The sequence below is a fragment of the Sinocyclocheilus anshuiensis genome, unplaced genomic scaffold, assembly GCF_001515605.1.
Source record: "Sinocyclocheilus anshuiensis isolate Anshui unplaced genomic scaffold, SAMN03320099.WGS_v1.1 scaffold1154, whole genome shotgun sequence".
NCBI classification, from domain to species: domain Eukaryota; kingdom Metazoa; phylum Chordata; class Actinopteri; order Cypriniformes; family Cyprinidae; genus Sinocyclocheilus; species Sinocyclocheilus anshuiensis.
The window spans coordinates 1,355,113-1,374,814 of record NW_015542345.1 but is presented as its reverse complement, the minus strand read 5'-3'; the positions used below and the strand labels follow the sequence as shown (position 1 = coordinate 1,374,814).

Genomic DNA, 19,702 nt, shown 5'->3' with positions numbered 1-19,702 from the left:
CTCAAGATCTTCGCAATTTAGCATCGCAAAGGCCTTATAATTACACTCAGCAAATTTGAAGATGATCCGATTAAAACTGTAGGAGGAGTTCGTTAAGGTACGAGGTCTGAAAATGACAAAAACTGCCCAAAAATCATACAGGAAATTCAAAATAACGGACTTCCTGTTGGGTTTCGGATTTTGAACCAGAGACTTTTTTGTAGGTAATGGTGTGTTACATGTGTGTACTGAGTTTCATATGTGTACGTGAAACGTAGCTCGAGGGGCACTTCGTTTAAATTTTATAGGTGGCGCTATCGAGCCATTTTGCCACTCCCAATTCTGAAACACATATCAGATGTAAATGTTCGCCAGTTCTGATGTGTGTGCAAAGTTTCATGAGTTTTGGAGCATGTTTAGGCCCTCAAAAATGCAATTCACTTTGGAGAAGAAGAAGAAGCGGAAGAATAATAATAAGAAACGGAGCAATTCCAATAGGGTCCTCACACCATCGGTGCTCGGGCCCTAATAATAATAATAATAATAAAGTGCATTATGACATACCAAAACTCAAAATATTACTTAAAGAAACATCGATACAATCCAAGTATGGAGTCCAAACTTGAGGAAAAGCTTCAGTAGACATATGAGTAACACAAGTTAAGAATTCTAAGGGAATAATTTCCTTAATAATCTTGTGCCATCCTTTCAAGGATGGGGGTTTGCCTCTGATCCAAGTTAAAATATTTTTTTCTGGCAGCAAAGGCTAGAATGTCAAATAGACGACTGTTGAATTTGTTCAGCAAGTGTCCAACTGGGAGACCCAAAATCAAAGACAAGGGGTTCAACTGTAGCTCAAGTCCAAACATATGGCTCATACAAATAACAACTTTTGACCAATACGCTCTAATTACTGGACAGTTCTATAATAAATGGGTGTAATCTCCCACTTCCACCTTACATTTAACACATAATGGTGAATTGCTTGAGTCAAACTTGCTTCTAAGAAGCGATGTGATATGCAGTCTATGCACAATCCTGAGCTGAATAGCTTTGGCCCTATTACAAATAGAGATCTTATTTGCCTGACTCCAGACCAGTTCCCATTCCTCCTCTGTGATGGTCAATTGAAACTCCGCCTCCCATAATCTTCTAAGATCCTGGGTGTTCACCACTTCGTATGAGCAAAGGGCATTATAAAAGTATGTGATCTGCTTACGTGATGGTGGATTCAGCAGAATCTTCTCTATAACTGACGTGGAGGAGTTACAATATAGTACTTTAAAAAATATATTCCCTTATTTGTCAGAAAACGTAAAGAAAACGACATACATACAGCAAGATAATATAATTTCATTTACCTGCCCTATCATTTGAAGCAAACATCCATCCCTTCTTAAAAGGCTGTGTTAAAGGGGTCATATATGATGTGATTTCAAGTTTTCCTTTCTCTTTGGAGTGTTACAAGCTCTTGGTCATAAGTACTTGGTACATTATCAGCGCAGCGGCAGACGTTCAAACTAATATCACGTAATTTACGTCTCTTTGATGATTGGCTGATATCAGAAGGGAGGTTAGCCTCCCTTGCAAGGGTTCTTTTCTCAACACTCCTCAGCGCTGAAAGTGAACACTCGATGGTGATTGGCTAATTTTTTTTACCAATGGAGGCACGAGAGCTCAGCTCTTCCCCGGCCTCCCCCTACCCTTCTCTATCATTAGCGGTTGCAATTAAATCAACAGATTCGGCACATTCGCGATAGAAAAGCGGCGCTTTCACCTTATGGTATTACAACTGTGAAATTACAAACAAAAAAATACACATTCTGAGACATGAACTGAAATGAATTGTGAATTTTATTAACATTAAATCGTCCTCCTCCCATTTTCACCTCAAAATTATGGTGAAGCTGTGCCTCCCCTGCCTCCCCCGATGAGCCGCCACTGCTTATTTGAAGAAATCTAAAGAAATTAAATCTGGGCCGCTTATATTTTATAACCAAATCTTCAAAATACATTAAAGAACCTTCATTAAACAAATCACAAAGTCTGCATATCCCATAAGTTTTCCAAGTTTTAAAACCGGTATCTGAGAGACTAGGCAAAAACTCTGGGTTATTGTAAATGAGAGTTAGAGAAGAAGACAAGTCAGCCCTGCCCTCTATCTTATATATAAGAGACCAGGCCTTCCACGTATTATATACAATTCTGTTTTAGATTTTAATTCTAATTACATTATGCCCTAATTACCTTAAAACTTCTAACAAATAATAGATTTTGTAGAGGGCAAGGTGACTGTGAAGCCTCTAAATCAAGAGCTGTATCCTTTCTTGCCACAACAACTTTTCGAGAATAGAGCTGTGCCTCTGCCAAAACAAAACATCTGTTTGATTTTGAATATAATGTCTATCACGCTGAAATCATGCGTTTTAGAGTCATATCATACGTTTAAACGTCTGATATACAGTTTTCAGAACGCACACATCCGAAGCACACACACAGAAAGCGGCTGTCACATGGCCTGTGAGTACTAAACTAAGATTTCTTTCATGTCTTATTGCACCTAAACTGTCAAATACACACAAGTTTATTTTAAAACACACGTTACAAAAACACAGACGGTTATGTCTGTGAAGATAAATAGCTGGGAAAGGAATCGCATGTTTATATTAGATCTGTGTATGAAGTGACAGCAGTGTAATATACAGTACCTTCTGCTGTCTATGACCCAAACAATAAAATAAAAACAGAAAATCACTCACTGCTCTTGAATGAATAATTTCTGTAACTCTAATAAGAAGACATTTCTTACTTGAATGCTGCTTTTAAATGCTCTAGCGTGCAGATAAGCATGGAGGATTGTGTCCGACTCAGGGTGGGGTCTCTGCTAATGCAGCAGTGTCCGTCAACAGTCGTGGGCAGGGCCTGTGCAAAGTGATGTCACAATGTACAGATTCTGCAAATGGCTTGTTCTGAGACACTGCTTATGATTTATGGGGATTTAAAAAAGGAGCAGGTGGATTTTTATCATTATAAGGTGGTTGTGTACTCACACTGCCAACACACATTTATGTTCAAACAACATGTAAATGTGAATGTTGTGCCCTTTAAGGACATTAATGCGGTTTTCAAAATTAATGGCAGGTTTTGTCCTGTGTCTCAAAAATCAGCAAAAATACTATGGAAGTCAATGGGACCCAAAAACGATTTTGTTTCCAACATATCTTCTTTTGTGTTCTACAGAAGAAAGATAGTCATACAGGAATGACATGACGATAACCAAACAATGACAGAATTTTCATTTTTGGGTGGACTGTCCTTTTAATGATCTCATTCCGTCTTTTCTATCACTGTGTTTAATCCGTTCTGTATCCTCTCTGTCTTTCTGCTCCCTTGTTCTCAGGTATACTGTAGGTGAGCCAGGTTGCCCACAGTTCATCTGGCTCTGTGCCTCTCAATCACCGAGCCGTCTCTGCGGGTGGAAAATCTGTCAGTGGGTGCCGCTCCGCCCGCTGGAGATTGATAGCTGTGACCTTAACTGCTGCAACTCTGCCACCACGGTCCAACAATTTTACATATTAATTTATGTTCTGTAGGGTTGTAATTGAGAGAGGAGGAGGGAGCGGGCTATTTGCAGAGAGATGAATGCCCCTCTCTCTATGATTTATGACACTTTCATCACTTTTTGTAAGGCTTGTTTAAGCAGGGCATGTATACGTTGCCTTCACAGGTGAGTAAAACAGGGTCATGTTTGCATAAAAGCCTAAATTATGGGTGGAGATATGCTGCTGTGGAGAGGAGAGAAGATAGGATTATGGGCGGAGAAACAATTAAATAGAATTTATATGATGTATGGAAACACTATGATTTGTATATATATATATATATATATATATATTCGTGGTTATAACTGTATATTCACATTTTAAGTTTATATATTCAGATTTTACATAATTATTTCCTGTTTGGTGCCTCATAATATATATATATATATATATATATATATATTCCCCCTGATAATGTTGGATCTCTTTATTATCCCGTTTTATTCTTTCCGCTGCCGGACCCCCGAGTACAAGCTGCGAAGCTGCTACCCAAGCTGACTCCTCATGATGACGTAGAAGCTTTCTTACAAATGTTCGAAGCGACGGCCACCACGGAAGGATGGCATAGGGAATGACTGGGCACGGGTGCTGGCTCCCCTGCTGACGGGCGAAGCTCAGCGTGCATACTTCGCTCTTCCCGCCGCCTCCGCTGATCAATATAAGGAGGTCAAGAAGGAAATCCTAGCCTGCCTGGGGTTATCCCCTATCTGTGCAGCCCAGCACTTCCACAAGTGGGAATATAAGCCCCGTCTGCCTGCCCAGGCCGCCGAACTCACGCGACTCGCGAGGCTGTCGAGCTGGTGGATGCGGCCCAACACCGGGATGCTAGGGAGCGAGCGCCGCCATTTCCCCAGAGGGTGGTCCAGGAGCGGGGCGCGCCGGAGGGCACCCCGCGACCAGTGAGCAGGCCGGCGGCTCCCTCTCCGCAGGATGACCCCATGCCAACGGAAGTCCCCGCACGTCCCGCACGGACCTGACTGGCAGGCTGCATTGTGCACCGCGACCTGCCGCCAGGTGGCGTCACCCAGGACGCCTCCCCCCAGTCCGCTGATACCGCTGCCCATCATCGAGGTGCCCTTCGAGCGCATCAGGATGGACCTTGTGGGGCCGTTGCCTAAGTCTGCCCGGGGACATGAACGCATCCTGGTGATTGTCGACTATGCCACCCGGTACCCCGCTGCAGTTCCCCTCCGAAAAGCCACCACCAAAGCCATTGCCCAGGAACTCTTCCTGCTCTCCAGCCGAGTCGGCATCCCAGCAGAGATCCTGACCGACCAGGGTACCCCCTTTATGTCCCAGCTGATGGCTGATGGATTGATAGTCCACTTTAGACATTATGCTAACTATAAGTAACTATGTTGACTAACTCTCAAAACTATGTTGACTAACTCTGAAATCTGAGCGGCTCGTTTTTTTCACAAACTTGCAGAGAAAGGCTTACCAAAAAATGGTTTCTGGGTTGGTAGATGCACCGGGGACCCGATTACAGCACTTAAACTTGGAAAAAGTTTTCATGATATGTCACCTTTAAGTTACTTACAGACGGAAAGGTAGAATGTTTGATGGCGGACCATCAAAATAAAGTGTTAGCAGTTTAATGCTAATGCTAGTATTGTAATGACTGCTAGTCATCTCCTTGACCGAAGTGCATGCAGGGACATTTTTTGGAGTTAGATCTTGATGTATTTTACTGTGAGACCTGGATAATCCTTTGTCTCAAGGCCTCCCTATAGTGAAGGTCAAACACTAGGTTGCGGAGAGAGCCTTGAAGTCCTCATTGACTAAGAAAGTGTGTGCTTTGTTCTTGCACTTCTCAATGTCAGCTGGCAGGATAATCTACACTTCAGTTTCTTCTCCCTTTTTTCCTCCATTTTCTGCTGTGTCTTCTGCTGATGTAATTACAAATAAAATTGTGCTCCACGTCTGCAGAAACACAGATGTAAAGTGTAGAAACAGACACACTGTCTTTACATTTGTACTTGAAGATGTGAACCTGTATGTATTAATGTATTAATTTACTTAAAATGTATAATTAAGAATTTATGTAAAAACAAATATATCATAAAATACTATTAGAATTAAATAACAAATATTTTCATATTTAATTTTTTTACATTGATGGCAAATCTGAATTTTCAGCAGCTATTACTCCACTGTCACATGATCCTTCAGAAATCATTTTAATATGTTCAAGAAACATATTTTTTCTTATTATTATCAATGCTGAAAACAGCTTAGCTTCTTAATAGGAAACCTGATTTTTTTTATTTTACGTTTGTGCAAAAAATGCAAATCTTTCTTAACATATAACTGGAGGAAGCTGTCCATTCACATTCATTTCAATGGCTGATCATGCATGATAAGACCAGGACTGTATATTAAGAAACTAAATATGATCCATTTTGATTTCATTTCCATTTTAAAGAATCTGTTTCACGCGTCTCAGACTTGTCTGATCCGACCGACGGAGCACAGGCCCAAACATGACATCTAAAAGTAGTCTCTCTCTTTTGTCTCTGCCTGCATCTCGGAAACATGAATCTGAGCTGTCACCTGTAATAAAACTCATTTGCTGAACTGAGGATATGAATAAGGATGGACAAGGTCAAGGCTGGCCGCTGACGGAGGGGGAGCTTTGTATCGTACAGTAACATGATTAACTGATATGATATTACATAGGCCTTTATTCAAAGGCTTTTTTCTATATTCATATTCTCTCTCTTTCACTCTCTCATAAAAACGAAGGCATGGAAATAAATACAGCAAGAGTTTTGATTAAATTCTCCTTGAAGAAAGTGCTTCTATACTGTACACTCAGCTTTGAATATACTCGTATATCCCTCAGGACAAACGCATTGTAGACGGATCCGGCAAACAGAAAATTGACAGTTTAAGGGAAAAAATTTTAATGAGTCTGTTTCTCTTTTCAGGCGCGTCAAAGGTTCGATTTGACAGAGGAGAGAAAGAAAACACGCGGCTGTAATGAGAAGAATGAAAAAGCTGTCCTTCGGTTTGATTTGAGGTCTTCAGTCCTTGCTCTCCTCACCTTTGCGTTAATATCATCTTATGTCTCGGAAATTACTTTATGAACCTATTAAAGACACTTGTTTTTTTTGCCAGATGGGTCACTTTGAAGGCTCAGACGTTTCCTCTCTGAATTATTTTCTCAGTAGCCTAATTTCCTTCATGCTGCTGGTCTTTGTGGTCTCACTGGATTGCCAATGAAGTCCAAAGGAAATTGCAAGTATCCCCTTGGGATCAAGGCTGGACTTTTGTGCTTGAGTATCTGGATCCTGAAAGAACATTCACTGCCTCCAATGAACATACAACTTTCAAAAGCCATCAGCGAGTCTTAAACATGCTGTCATGTCTTGTTTGTTGTTGTTGCCATGTTTTGTTGCATGTTCATTTAGAGCGATATGTTCAAAAGTGCTTGCTTCAGTTGTAATCACAATTAAATATTCATAATAGAACATTTAATTAGGAGACACTACAATTATTACTTATTCTTTGGGTTTTGACTTGGGCCAGTAAACAGCCACTCAGAACACCCAAGCAACCGCATAGCAATATGCTACAACATCACTCAGAAAACCTTAGCAACCACATAGACAACCCTGGCAACCACTCACAACTAGCATCAAAAGCTGCGTTTATGCAGTGCCGTAATGGATTACATGCACTGTTACTTCCTGGTTTTTAAATAAGCCAGCTCAGTCATTTTCAGTCAACTGTGTCAAAATACAAGGGGAGCGCCCTTTGCTCAGTTTCTCAACATAATCCATTCACAATTTGAAGAAAGTTTTTGCTTATCTAAGAGGACCAAAAGTTCACATATACTGTTTCAGGAATGACAAACACAAGTGTAAATAATTATGTGAGTAAATCTGCTAAATTGTTCCGCGAGTCATTGCTGTGATTGACAGTGAAAAAAAACGTCTGACCAGCCAGTGTTAAAATAGAGCTGTGCATTAAGTGATGCAGACTAAATTCAGAGTAGCTCTAACAAAGCTGCATCAGCAACAAGTCTGTGTTGGCTGAATATATTTAGCAGCTTCTACAGTTAAAGATAAAACTTTAAAAATGTAGTTTTTAAATATTTAAACATTTAATGCATTATTTAATTAATAATCAACTTATTTAAATTGTAGTTACCTGGTTAAATATTTAAATAAATAACCCTTCTAGGTTGTTGGTGTCTGGACTTGTTTATTTATTTATATTTTAAATGACATGAGACTTTGTGACTTCCTGCACTTGCTATACATCATACTTCATTACATAAAATTCCCAAAAATTCTTATAATAGTCATTTTATAATAAATCCGAAAGCAAGACGTAAAAACAAAACAAAACTAAACTAAAAAACAAAAACAAAAAAATCTAGGGAGTTGAAATGGCAACTGAGCTAATGAGTCATCCTCTGCTGCCATCTACTGGTTATAATGGTAATTTCATGTCATTTTCGTTTTAAAAGTCTTTGTTTTCCGACACATTTTTAGGAAAGAAAAATTAATCTTTAAAGTGAATTTCACTGCACAGTTAAAGAGTTGAGGAATAACAAAGCTTTAAAATATTATAAGTGTTTGAAAAATGTCCATGACTATAAAGTTATCGATTATCAAGTATAGGGCCTACCATTATGATGTCCTTTACTAGCCTAAACAGTTACGATAGTGTTTAGTTGTCAGCATTTAAAATTTGTCTAGGTACTCTCCTGGGTTCGGCATATAAAATTATGTGTTGTTAAACGTCGTTAAATAACATGAAACTGTATGTTAATGACGCTATCATAATTTACGGTGATTGCAACTATTTTGTTTCTCAGTTTCTGACAAGAACAAGGCAGGAGAGGTTTCTGTGAGGGTCTCTACCTATAAAACAACAGCAAATGACATTTCACCAGAGGTTTACGAGCTGGCTTATCCTTATGCGAGTTCCATTCTAAACACATCCTTGGATCTTTTCTTGGCTGGAGTCATTATTCCAAACTTTTCTTCATGATAAATAAATCCCTTCCCCTTTCTCAATATGCAGAGACAGGTCAGCAAGGCAGAGGAGAGATGTAAATGCCCTCCATATGAATGCTGTTTCTTTGTGATTACTTGTTCAATTATTTTTCTGCCATCATTTGATTTAATGAGGGCTGCATGAGAAGTTAAAAGTGACAAACAGGTTTTGGATGTAGACTACTTAGATCATGGCAGAGCGTGTGTGTGTTCGGATCAGAGCTCTTTCAAGGCCTCAATGCAAATGATCAGAGGGGGCACTTTGTATCCTGAGTCCTTGGGCCGAACAAACAAACCCCTTATGGATTGAATCTGGCATTCTCAATCCCTTTTTAATGATCTGCCATATTTTTCTCCCATCCTTGATGTGCGAATTCTAATCAATAACATATTTTCATTTATATGTATTAAACATGCCGTGTTTTACTTTGTTCATATAGTTGTTGTTTTTTACCTTTGAATATTTGCCTGTCAAACAAAGAGAAAGCAAGACACAATTTGAGCATTTTATTAAAAACAACAAACCACAATATAGAATACATTATATACAAATGCACATCTGACACACTTTTATAGTGCATTTCAAATTCAGCTGTAAACATATACATAGTGCAACTAATAAAATCACATTCTTCATACAGTATAAAATGGTACCATTTTAACCTTGGCTTAAAAATGTATTATTAAACCTTAAAGTGACATTTCAGATCATTTGTGTAATCGTGCATTTTAATTAATTTTGAAGTGGGAGGAGAAATGAAACCTTTAGCTGAACTTTAGCTTTGATAGAAGTTCACTTATTATTGAATTTTTGTTTTAATATGTTTTTTTCACAAAAATTATAGTCAGCCAGATATGACAAGCTCTACCCTATAGGGAAATGCTACAAAGAGCTACTTGGACAAACAAAACCTTGTCAACACATATACGTTTCATTATAGTGGCCGTGACTTATCGCTGCCCTCTGGTGGAAATTTAAAGCAACAGCCTTTTAAAGCTTCCTTACATATAGAAAAATGTGCCTAAAAAACAAGCATGCAATTTCTCCTTAATAAATATAATTCACGTAATGATATATTAACAAGATAATATATTCAACGTGCAAGTCCTTTTTAAAAGTCTTTTTGACACAGCAGAAGGTCACATGTCCCATCATGCTCGTGTGGATGTCTTGAACTGGAGGAAGGTCCAGAACTTTGTAGAGTGGAAGATTCGGCTCCTGGCTATCATTTGTGGTTTACTGATGACCCTGTGATCCTGTTTGGACGGCATCTGGTATTCAGATATCCACCCTTCTCCATTCATGTCCTCCGTGGACACAGATCTGCCCGATGAGATTTCCACCAGGCATATGGGATCCCTGTTTGTCTGAAGATGCTCCTCACATTCAATGCTCCACAGAGTAGATTCGCAAAACATCTAAGGAAAGAATAAAAATGTATTTGCACTGCTGTATGTGCAAGATATGTACTCTTTTAACCACTAGGTGGCAATGTGTTGCAAGCTAATAGTTCTAGGCGGCTGAGAAACCTAAACATTGATCTGTATTAAAAAATGTAAAAACAAAGTACAATCGTTCAGATCTATTAATTTAAGCAACTGGCAACCGAAAAATAAACGGAACAGCCGCACACGCTTCTTTATAAAAATTAGTACAATTAGTTTTAAAAATCCTTATTCAGTTATCGCTGACTACAATGATTGGGCCAACGTAACGTATCTACACAGCGCAGAGAATATAACAAGTCACACGTGACACCACTGTCAACTTTCTTATTACAAATATATTTAAATGAGACTGGCACATTTTAATAGACACTGAACTGAAAGCACACAGCGAATATTTAAGGTTATTGAGTTTTTAGACATCAATTATACAAAAAGCAGCTTCGCTAGTAAAAACAACTTATATTCAGACACCTGTTTCAGGGCCAAATATAATATATGTTGTTTTTTTTATATATATATAGAAATAGACTGTCGTTTGCGATTGATTTAGACTATCGCCAACTTACCTATGATGACAAAATGCCAAGTAGGCAGCTCTCTGGGTTATAAAAATAATCATTTTGCTTAATTCCACTGACCTACTTTAAGAACTTTGCATTTGGTAGTGGACGCCTTCGCTATTTGCATAAAAAGGAAAAGAACAGAAGCTTGAAAAAACAGCCACAGCTTACCTTGATTTCGTCTTCTTGATTTCGTCTCGTTTGTCTCAGTCAATGTTTATCTGCCGTTAGCACACGCAGCTTTTAAACGAGATTTTACTGCACATGTATGTAGTTCCCAACACAATTAACCGTAAAAAGGTGGAATAGAAAGTCCAAAGGTCTTCTGTAAACTCTTAAACGTGTCTTTTTAAGGTGCTTTCTCAAGGATATGCCCTAACTTACTCCAGTGCAGTGACTGACACACTCAATCACTAGCAGCGGCTTTTATTGCCGTTTTTACTCGAGGAGTTTCCACGGAAGTTTCCCTGAACTGCCAAATATTTCAGATTCTTCTTCTATTATCCTCCTCCTTTCCAAGATGAAAAAAAAAAAATAACTTAAACACCTGCAATAATATTTTTCTGACATAAAATGTTTAGATGTACTGTGTATATAAATAGAAACATAGGCTATAGGCTACAGTAACATTATATCGTGACAGATATTGGCTACAAAGACATTTCAGGTCAACAGTGTACAACCAAATCAAAATCTGATATTATTTATAGCAAAAGAAAAAAGATCAGTGACCAATCGATAGGTTATAAGTATAGCCTTACAACAAAATTGTTGCAGATAATATATAAATATATAGCCTAAATAAAAAAATTAAAAATCAGTGACGTTTGGAATGAGGAGGTTTAAGACACTTAAATTAACATGTCCAAACATAGTAGATAGCTAATAATGTGTTATGTTCCCTCATATCAAAATATAATAAAAAATTTGAAATGTATAAAGCCCATTCATATATATATATATATATATATATATTTGTGTACTCAGAATCTGTTACTCCAGTTACATGATAAATATCACAAAGACATTGGTACTAATATTAAATAAAACAGAATTGCCCTCAGTCTGAAGTGTTTTGTTGCAATCTTGTTTATAAGACTGGTTATGCACTGTACTTTCCATCACAAACAACATATTCTGCTCGTGGTGGATAAAATGAAAGAGAAAGTATTTTAAACACAATAACACTGTAAGACTAAGGTTAAGACAGGTCATGATTTTTCTCCAAAAAAAAAAACGAGCATCAAAAGATCAACTGAAACATTAAATTCATGCTCTGTCTATTTAACAGGTTTAACGGGTTAGAGTATCAAAGAGAACATGTATTGCACATGAAGTTGGCATATATTTGCAAACTTTGAACAATATATGCATCCCTGTTCCCCTTGAGTGGGCTGTGAGGTCTTTATGTTTGGATGTGTGTATGTGTGCATGCATTAATGTATGTAAAAGAGTATGGTTGAGTGGGAGTGTCTGCATATGTAGATGGTTCTGGATGAGACTACATAATCTACACACCACAATTTAAAGAGCATCTTCTGCTCAGTGTGGATAATATACAGAGTACAACTTTGGGATAACAACAGCTGGTTTGGAGAAATGGTATGTGCAAAACTTTGTGTGTGTGTGTGTGTGTGTGTGTGTGTGTGTAAATATATATAGATAGATTTTATTTTATATTATTTTTAGATTTTTTTTATTTTATTTTATTGAAAATTTTTCATTAAACATTTAAATGTAAATGTAAAATGTAAATGCTTTCTCTAGTATACATTGTATTTCAGCACTTTTCTGTTTTTCTCACAGTACGGCTTTATTAATACGTGTCTGAAGTCACTGGTCATTGAAAGGTTTGGAGAAGAGACATGGGAAAATTTGAGGTGTGTATAACACATGTAATGTTTAAAGAAATCATGGATGGTTTTGTGGTTTGTTTCAACTAAATAAAATCTTTCCCAGATTAATGGCTGGTGTCCAGGAGACATTTATGACCTATGAAATCTACGACGATGTCATCACTCTTCGTTTAGTGCAAGAGGCTTGTAAAATGCTGGGTGAGTATCATTTTGTACTTTGTAGTACAAATCACAGGATGCCAATGTACCCTGTATCTGCAAGACATTTTTAGATCTGAATGTGTTTATTTGCCCTTGGGTTTATGTCTGTTTGCATGTGTACTTCCTTTAATGGTTGGTTAGGGACTTTGTTTAATTCATCAGAATGTTTCACTTCTTTAAAAGGCCTGGTTTTGTTTGGATCCACATTTGAATGTCTGTCATTGTATGAAGCTTTGAGGAAAAAAGACAGAGAGAGTAGACTGTGAAAACCTCAAAGTTATCTCGTATTCACAATGTCCTTGGGGACTTGCAGACATTGATCAAAGTATCTGAGAGAGTGCTAACAATGTCCCTGCTGAGAATAGTCCGTTGGGCATCACGACGGTTGATGTCTTAACCTGTCCTCCAATCTGTCCCTGAGAGTGAGTGGACAAGGACAGGTGTGAATCTCACACACCTGAACTCCACTCAGCTGGTCTCAAAACAACCTGGGCGCAATTAAAATTGGAAAGAGAAATTGAATTGCAGTCTTACTGGAATAGTTCAGCCAAAAATTATGAATTTTGCCAATTTGCTGAAAAAGTACTCGCCGTCAGGTCATCCAAAATGTAGATGAGTTTGTTTCTTCATTCGAACAGATTTGGAGAAATGTAGCATGATATCACTTGCTCACCGATGGATCCTCTGCAGTAAATGGGTGCCGTCAGAGTCCAAACAGCTGATAAAAACATCACAATAATCCACCAGTAATCCACACTACACCAGTCCATCAGTTAACACCTTGTGAAGCAAAAAGTGTGATTTATAATAATCACAACTTTTCTCCTCCAGTTCAAAAGTTGCCTTGTCTGAATCAGGAGAGAAATATGCACAGATCAAATGCCGTTTACAAGTGAAAACAGTTCTAAACAAATGCATTGGTGGTTTTGGATGTGAAAGGACAGTGGGACTTTTTCACTGGAGGAAGCTTTATTATACACTATGGACTCATATTTTGGTCAGAAGCAATGGTTCTTAGTTAAAATGCCTTAATGATGGATTTATTTCTTACAAACACATTTCACTTTACAAATTGTTAATTGGTCTGCTTTATTTTTTGTGATGTTTTTCTCAACTGTTTGGACTCTCAATCTGACGGCACCCATTCACTGGCCTGAGTCAATGTTTTTTTTTGGGGGGGGGGGGCTGAGCTACTCCTTTAAAGTAATTTCTCTGCTTTGAAACTTAAATGTTGTTTTATTTGTCTTCTAGATGTCTCCTCCGAGGTGGTTTTGAAGCTTTTCGGAGAGTACTTTTTCAGCTTTTGTAAGATGTCCGGATATGACACTATGCTGCGAACACTCGGTGGAAACCTGGTAGAATTCATTGAAAATCTTGATGCTTTACACAGTTATTTGGCATTATCTTATGAGGTCAGAATACTTTTAATGCTCCTTAAAATTTCACATTGTCTCTTTGTAATCCTAAAGACATCCATCAAGCAAATGTTTACACAGAAAAACAATAAGAATGCAGTGCTGTGGAACACGAAATGTGGATTGAGTCTTACATGATAAAATCATCACATACAATGGTGTTATATTAAAAATTAATCCTAGACCAAGTGTAGTTAACACTTTTGATGTTATACTTGCTACTGATTTTACAATGACATTTAGCTTAGTGTCGGCTTAGTTTTTTGTTTGCAGAGTACATATGAAATATGGAACTATGAACTTTATTGTGGTTTGTAACATGACACGCCTTTTTTAGGCCATGAATGCTCCGTCCTTTCGTGTGGAGCGGATGGATGATGGCCGAATTCTCCTTCACTATTACTCAGATAGGAAAGGGTTACATCACATCGTGCCAGGTGAGAGTTTCAACGTAATCACAACATCATAACGTTTCAAAACATACATAAAATTTCCAAAATATTTTGCTGATATAAATGCAAAAGTATATACATAAATATACACTGTGTAATATACATTTGACATACATTTTTAATTTAAGGTCACATACATTATTTATGTTACATTATTAATTACTGTTTTGTTTTCATAACCATCGGGCAGGTATTATCGAGGCTGTGGCAAAGGATTTCTTTGACAGTGAAGTTATGATGACCATTCTAAACCAGTCAGAAGAGGATGAGCGCACTGGAAAGAAGGAACATGTGGTTTTCCACATGGTACAGAAGGAAAAGGTGACCAAAAGAAAGGCTCAACCAAGACAGAAAGGCAGCACTGAGGAAATACAGGCTGAGAAAGAGGTGTGTAAGTCCCCACTGACAGGAAGACACTGCAGAGCATAAGGGACTGTCATGCGTTTCTGTACATTTTACTTTGGCACCATCATTTTCAACACTTTAATTTTGTATGAGAGACATCATGAATGTTTAAGTAGGTCTAGACACTCAACTGTCTGCCGTCTTTGTATTTCTGAAATTATAACTAACGTGAGAAAGTTCGTAACTATGACAACTGCTATATCAACAGGACAAGGAAGAGACAATGAAGAGAATGATGGCCAGGTATGCCTGCCTGCAGCTGTGTCCAAGGAAACGATCTCCATGGGAGATTGTGAGGAGCATTGTTATGTTGGGCCAAGGTTTGACAGCTTTTTTCATAGCTGCTGTTTTTGCCTTTGACTGTGCCACTACATAGCACATGCTAATTATTTACAAGTAAATTATGTAGATGTGTTTAATTATTAAAAATAGATTTTATAAAAAATCGAAAAGTAATCTAAAAAGTAGTCAAAATACATTACCTAAAACGAGTAACCTAGATAATGTTACTAACTACATTTTTCACCGTGCAGTCTGTAATCATAACAGACTACAATTTGTAAGTAATCTACCTAGCCATATATATATGTGTGTGTGTGTGTGTGTGTGTGTATATGTGTGTGTGTGTGTGTGTGTGTGTATACAGGTTCAAAGAATCCCAGATTTTCAGTGTGCTTTTTACAACCCCATTGTAACATAAAATGTACCTATTTTGACATATTATTCAAATATTTCCTGAGTTAATAGGTTTTATATTGGTGTCTTTCTTAATTAAGGCAATCTGCGACAATCGTTCACTCCCAGCTACCCAAAAAGACTTTGGATTGAAGAACAAGCCTTCTGTAATGCTTTTCCCTTTCACATTGTTTTTGATCAAGATGTAAGTATAACTCTGTATTTCTTTTCATTAACAGATGTCAAATATGAAAGTACATCAAAACACAGCCATTTTGAACATTTTGAACAATTTCTTGTCTTTTTAGCTGGTGGTGAAGCAAACAGGTGTCAACATTCAGAAGTTTGTTCCCGGACTGCAGACCGCAGGTATCCGTCTGGATGAGTACTTTACCATCGTTCACCCAGAGGTCATCTTCAACATCCAGAGCATCAAGAAGTTCATCAACAGCCAATTTGTGCTGAAAACCAGGAGGGAAATGTTACCGGAGATCCACCAAAACCAGTCCACACTCAAACTGAGAGGTATTTTATCCATAGAGATTTATTACACTTGATATTTATGCCATTTTGTAATTATCTGCATGGGCACATTCTGGTTTAATCAAGTTCTTTTGTGTTGATTCCAAAATGTTTTTTAATTTCTTGTGTAAAATAAGTCTTCATTTAATTTCAGCAACTCTTTCGCATAATTTTGTATATCTCATATCATTTGATAATTAATTTGCAATTGTGTATGTGTGTTTTAGGACAGATGATGTGGATGGAGTCACTCAACTGCATGATCTATCTGTGCTCTCCTAAGCTACGAAGCCTCCAGGAACTGGAGGAGAGGGGTCTCCATCTGGCCGACATCGCCCAGCACGACACCACACGAGATCTGATCCTGCTCAACCAGCAGAGGTTGGCGGAGATCGAGCTCTCCAATCAGCTAGAAAGGAAGAAGGAGGAGTTGAGAATCCTCTCACGCAACTTAGAGATTGAAAAGCAGAAATCAGAAAAGCTTCTTTATGCCATGCTGCCGACACACGTTGCCAACCTGCTTAAAGAGGGCAAAAGGGTAGAGGCAGGTGATGAAACCAGAGGAACTACCAACAGAACATTATTATACTTGTCATTATTCATGCTTTACATGGATCACACTCTTTCTGTTACTCTTTCAGGTGAGTTCAAAGTGTGCACCATCCTTTTTAGTGATGTGGTCACATTCACTAACATCTGCGCAGCCTGTGAACCTATTCAAATAGTCAACATGCTCAACGCCATGTACTCCAGATTTGATCGACTTACAAACATCCACAATGTCTATAAGGTGTGTAGGATGGCGCTATCTATCTATCTATCTATCTATCTATCTATCTATCTATTAAATAAATAAAAATATAAAAAATAAAAAACGATATATATTTGCTTTAAATATGTATCATTTATTATATGAATGTAATATATAAGTATATACAGAGCTGGGTAGTAAATGATTACATGTAATCTGGATTACATAATCAGATTCCAAAAATCATATTAGAGTATATTACATTTTATAATGCTCATACTCAGATTAGTTACTTTTTATGGATTACATGATTACATATTATTCACACAATGGCAGTAAATCATTCATAATTTATTGATTGACCCCTGATTCTTTTTCTTTTTTAAATTTTACTCTCTAAAAATCCTACTGTGTCATACCATTTAGCTTGCATTATATTCACAATATAAAATGGTCACGTAAATGTAATGTAAATAAATTTGGAAACCATGCTTCTAAATTTGGGTGAAAAGAGCTCTTTTGACATGAGATATTTACTTGAAATATCCCTGAGAAAGTTAATATTTCAATAATTGAACAAAACATTTGCTTGTTTACGGTTCAGTGTCTCTAAATGGTCACATTGAATGCAGGTAAACAAATTAAATATTTCTATTTTTAGTGTTTAAATTTTTTAATAATATATTTTACATTTTTATGATTTAATAATTATTAGCTTTTTATCAACTCACAAGCCCACTGTAGTTCTTGAATTAAACCCAGTTTGGGAAATCCTAGTTTAATGAATTTAATAATGTTGATATCAAAAAATGGAATATATTTTCTTTGTCTTTGATTTTTTATTTTATATCAGTATGGTATGTGTAATTGTAAGTTTAAAACAAGTTAGATAGAAAATAGTCTAAAAGTAATCTTAGAAAGTTGTCAGAATACATTACCTAAAATGACTAATACTAACTACAGTTTTCATTATGTAATTTTTAAGTCATCTACACAGCTCTGTATATGTATATATATATATATATGTGTGTGTGTGTGTGTGTGTGTGTGTGTGTGTTTGTGTGTGTGTGTGTGTGTGTGTGTAAAATGAAATGGGAAATTATGAGGAAAACCTTCACAATTATTCACTTGCAAGTAATTAAAGTGGAAAATGATATTGTCTCACAACAGGTGGAAACTATAGGTGATGCTTACATGGTGGTTGGCGGTGTGCCCGTTCCTACAGACACTCATGCAGAGCGGGTGGCAAACTTTGCCCTCGGTATGAGAATTGCTGCGAGAGAAGTAACCAGCCCTATCACAGGACAGCCCATACAGGTGTGTTTATACAGTTCACTCTATGTAAATATAAGCTCTGTGTGCTCTTTTATCATATGATTTGCCAAATGAATTGGTTTATTGTCAATCTAGATCAGAGTAGGCCTGCACACCGGTTCAGTTTTGGCAGGTGTTGTAGGTGACAAAATGCCACGCTATTGCTTGTTTGGAGACACGGTCAATACAGCCTCTCGGATGGAGAGCCATGGAGTTCCTGATCACATACACCTGAGCCCCTTCACATACAGGTTTGTGTTCTTTTGAACTTTTTATTCATTAAAGTATGTTCACCAAGGCTGCATTTATTTGATCAAAAATACAGAAAAATAAAGTAGCTAGTATTGTGCAATATTGTGTCATCTATTTTGATATTCCTGTGATGGAAAAGCTGAATTTTGAGCAACCATTACTCCAGTCTTCAGTGTCACATGATCCTTCAGAAATCATTCTAATGTGTTGATTTGGTGCTCAAGAAACATTACATTAGTATCAATGTTGAAATCAGTTGTGTTGCTTAATATTTAGTCACTGTATTTACATATATGATTTTGTTGAAACTATCATTTGCACAGAAGTAAGTCCTGAAGACACAGACGGTGGGCAGAAAGAGGAAGAGAAAAAGGAGGAAGAAGTTGAAAACCCGAAAAATCACATATCATCACCATCTCTCTGTCCAGGCAAAATCTCCCCCGATCATTTAATTCAATTCGATGTAACGCCAGCATACGAAAGCCCCACTGACTTCAAACATTTACACAATGGTCTTCATTCAGACAGCATTAGTACTAAGTTCTGCTCGATACTTTAGTCCAACATCACTGAATTAAACCCAATTTTAAGAAGATAGAATTTCAGAGGGCCAGTAACACAAATCAACAGCTGTAATCTAAAACTCGCAGCACCATGTGCCATGTGCTGTGTATAATGTCTGTTTTTCCCAGCTCTACAAGAAACAGTGGGGGATTTCTACTTTGTGGACACAGATTTGTCATATGGGAAAGGCAAGTCTCTACGCTGATTCCCAGTGCTCCTCGTGCAGCCTGGCTTCATTTGCACCTGCTGGTTGCCCGCTGGTGATGGCCAGCAGTAGAACCACCCCTGGAGAAAGCTAATCTCCCTCTGGAGAAATTAATCACTTATTATAGACTGTTTTCATGTGGAAATCAGATGGCAAACACAGATGACCAGAGGTAGATAAACATATGGTTGCTGTATAGCGATCAAATTTTCGTTTGAGGTCATCTGCAGTCTGTTAGGCAACATGGGAACTAATTATTCACTGTGCCCAAAAACACACAATCTGCTTTCCTCTCAAATAAAAATATGACTGCATGAAAATGTTTCATTTGTATTATTAATTCTCCTGACAACACGATTACAGAGAATATATAATTGAAAAAAAAAAAAAGTTGAACTCATACTTATGAAACCTACTAGAGATAAAAGTAGTAATAACCTCACCATAGCTTTTTAATCTCCTCCACCCCCCACAACTTTCTGGGGTAAAAG

The 19,702-nt window shown here is 37.5% G+C and overlaps 1 protein-coding gene across 1 annotated transcript; it reads left to right on the top strand.

Moving 5' to 3' along the window:
- The first annotated feature begins 11,754 nt into the window (after window positions 1-11,754).
- Window positions 11,755-19,482, top strand: gucy1b2 (guanylate cyclase 1, soluble, beta 2). The gene is made up of 14 exons (XM_016489946.1): window positions 11,755-11,766; window positions 12,406-12,479; window positions 12,559-12,653; window positions 13,908-14,068; window positions 14,409-14,508; window positions 14,714-14,910; window positions 15,137-15,248; window positions 15,705-15,808; window positions 15,912-16,128; window positions 16,353-16,673; window positions 16,767-16,915; window positions 18,047-18,193; window positions 18,287-18,441; window positions 18,719-19,482. Exons 1-14 carry the CDS (start codon window positions 11,755-11,757, stop codon window positions 18,999-19,001), a joined length of 2,127 nt encoding a protein of 708 aa, XP_016345432.1. The 3' UTR covers window positions 19,002-19,482.
- The last annotated feature ends 220 nt before the right edge of the window (window positions 19,483-19,702 follow it).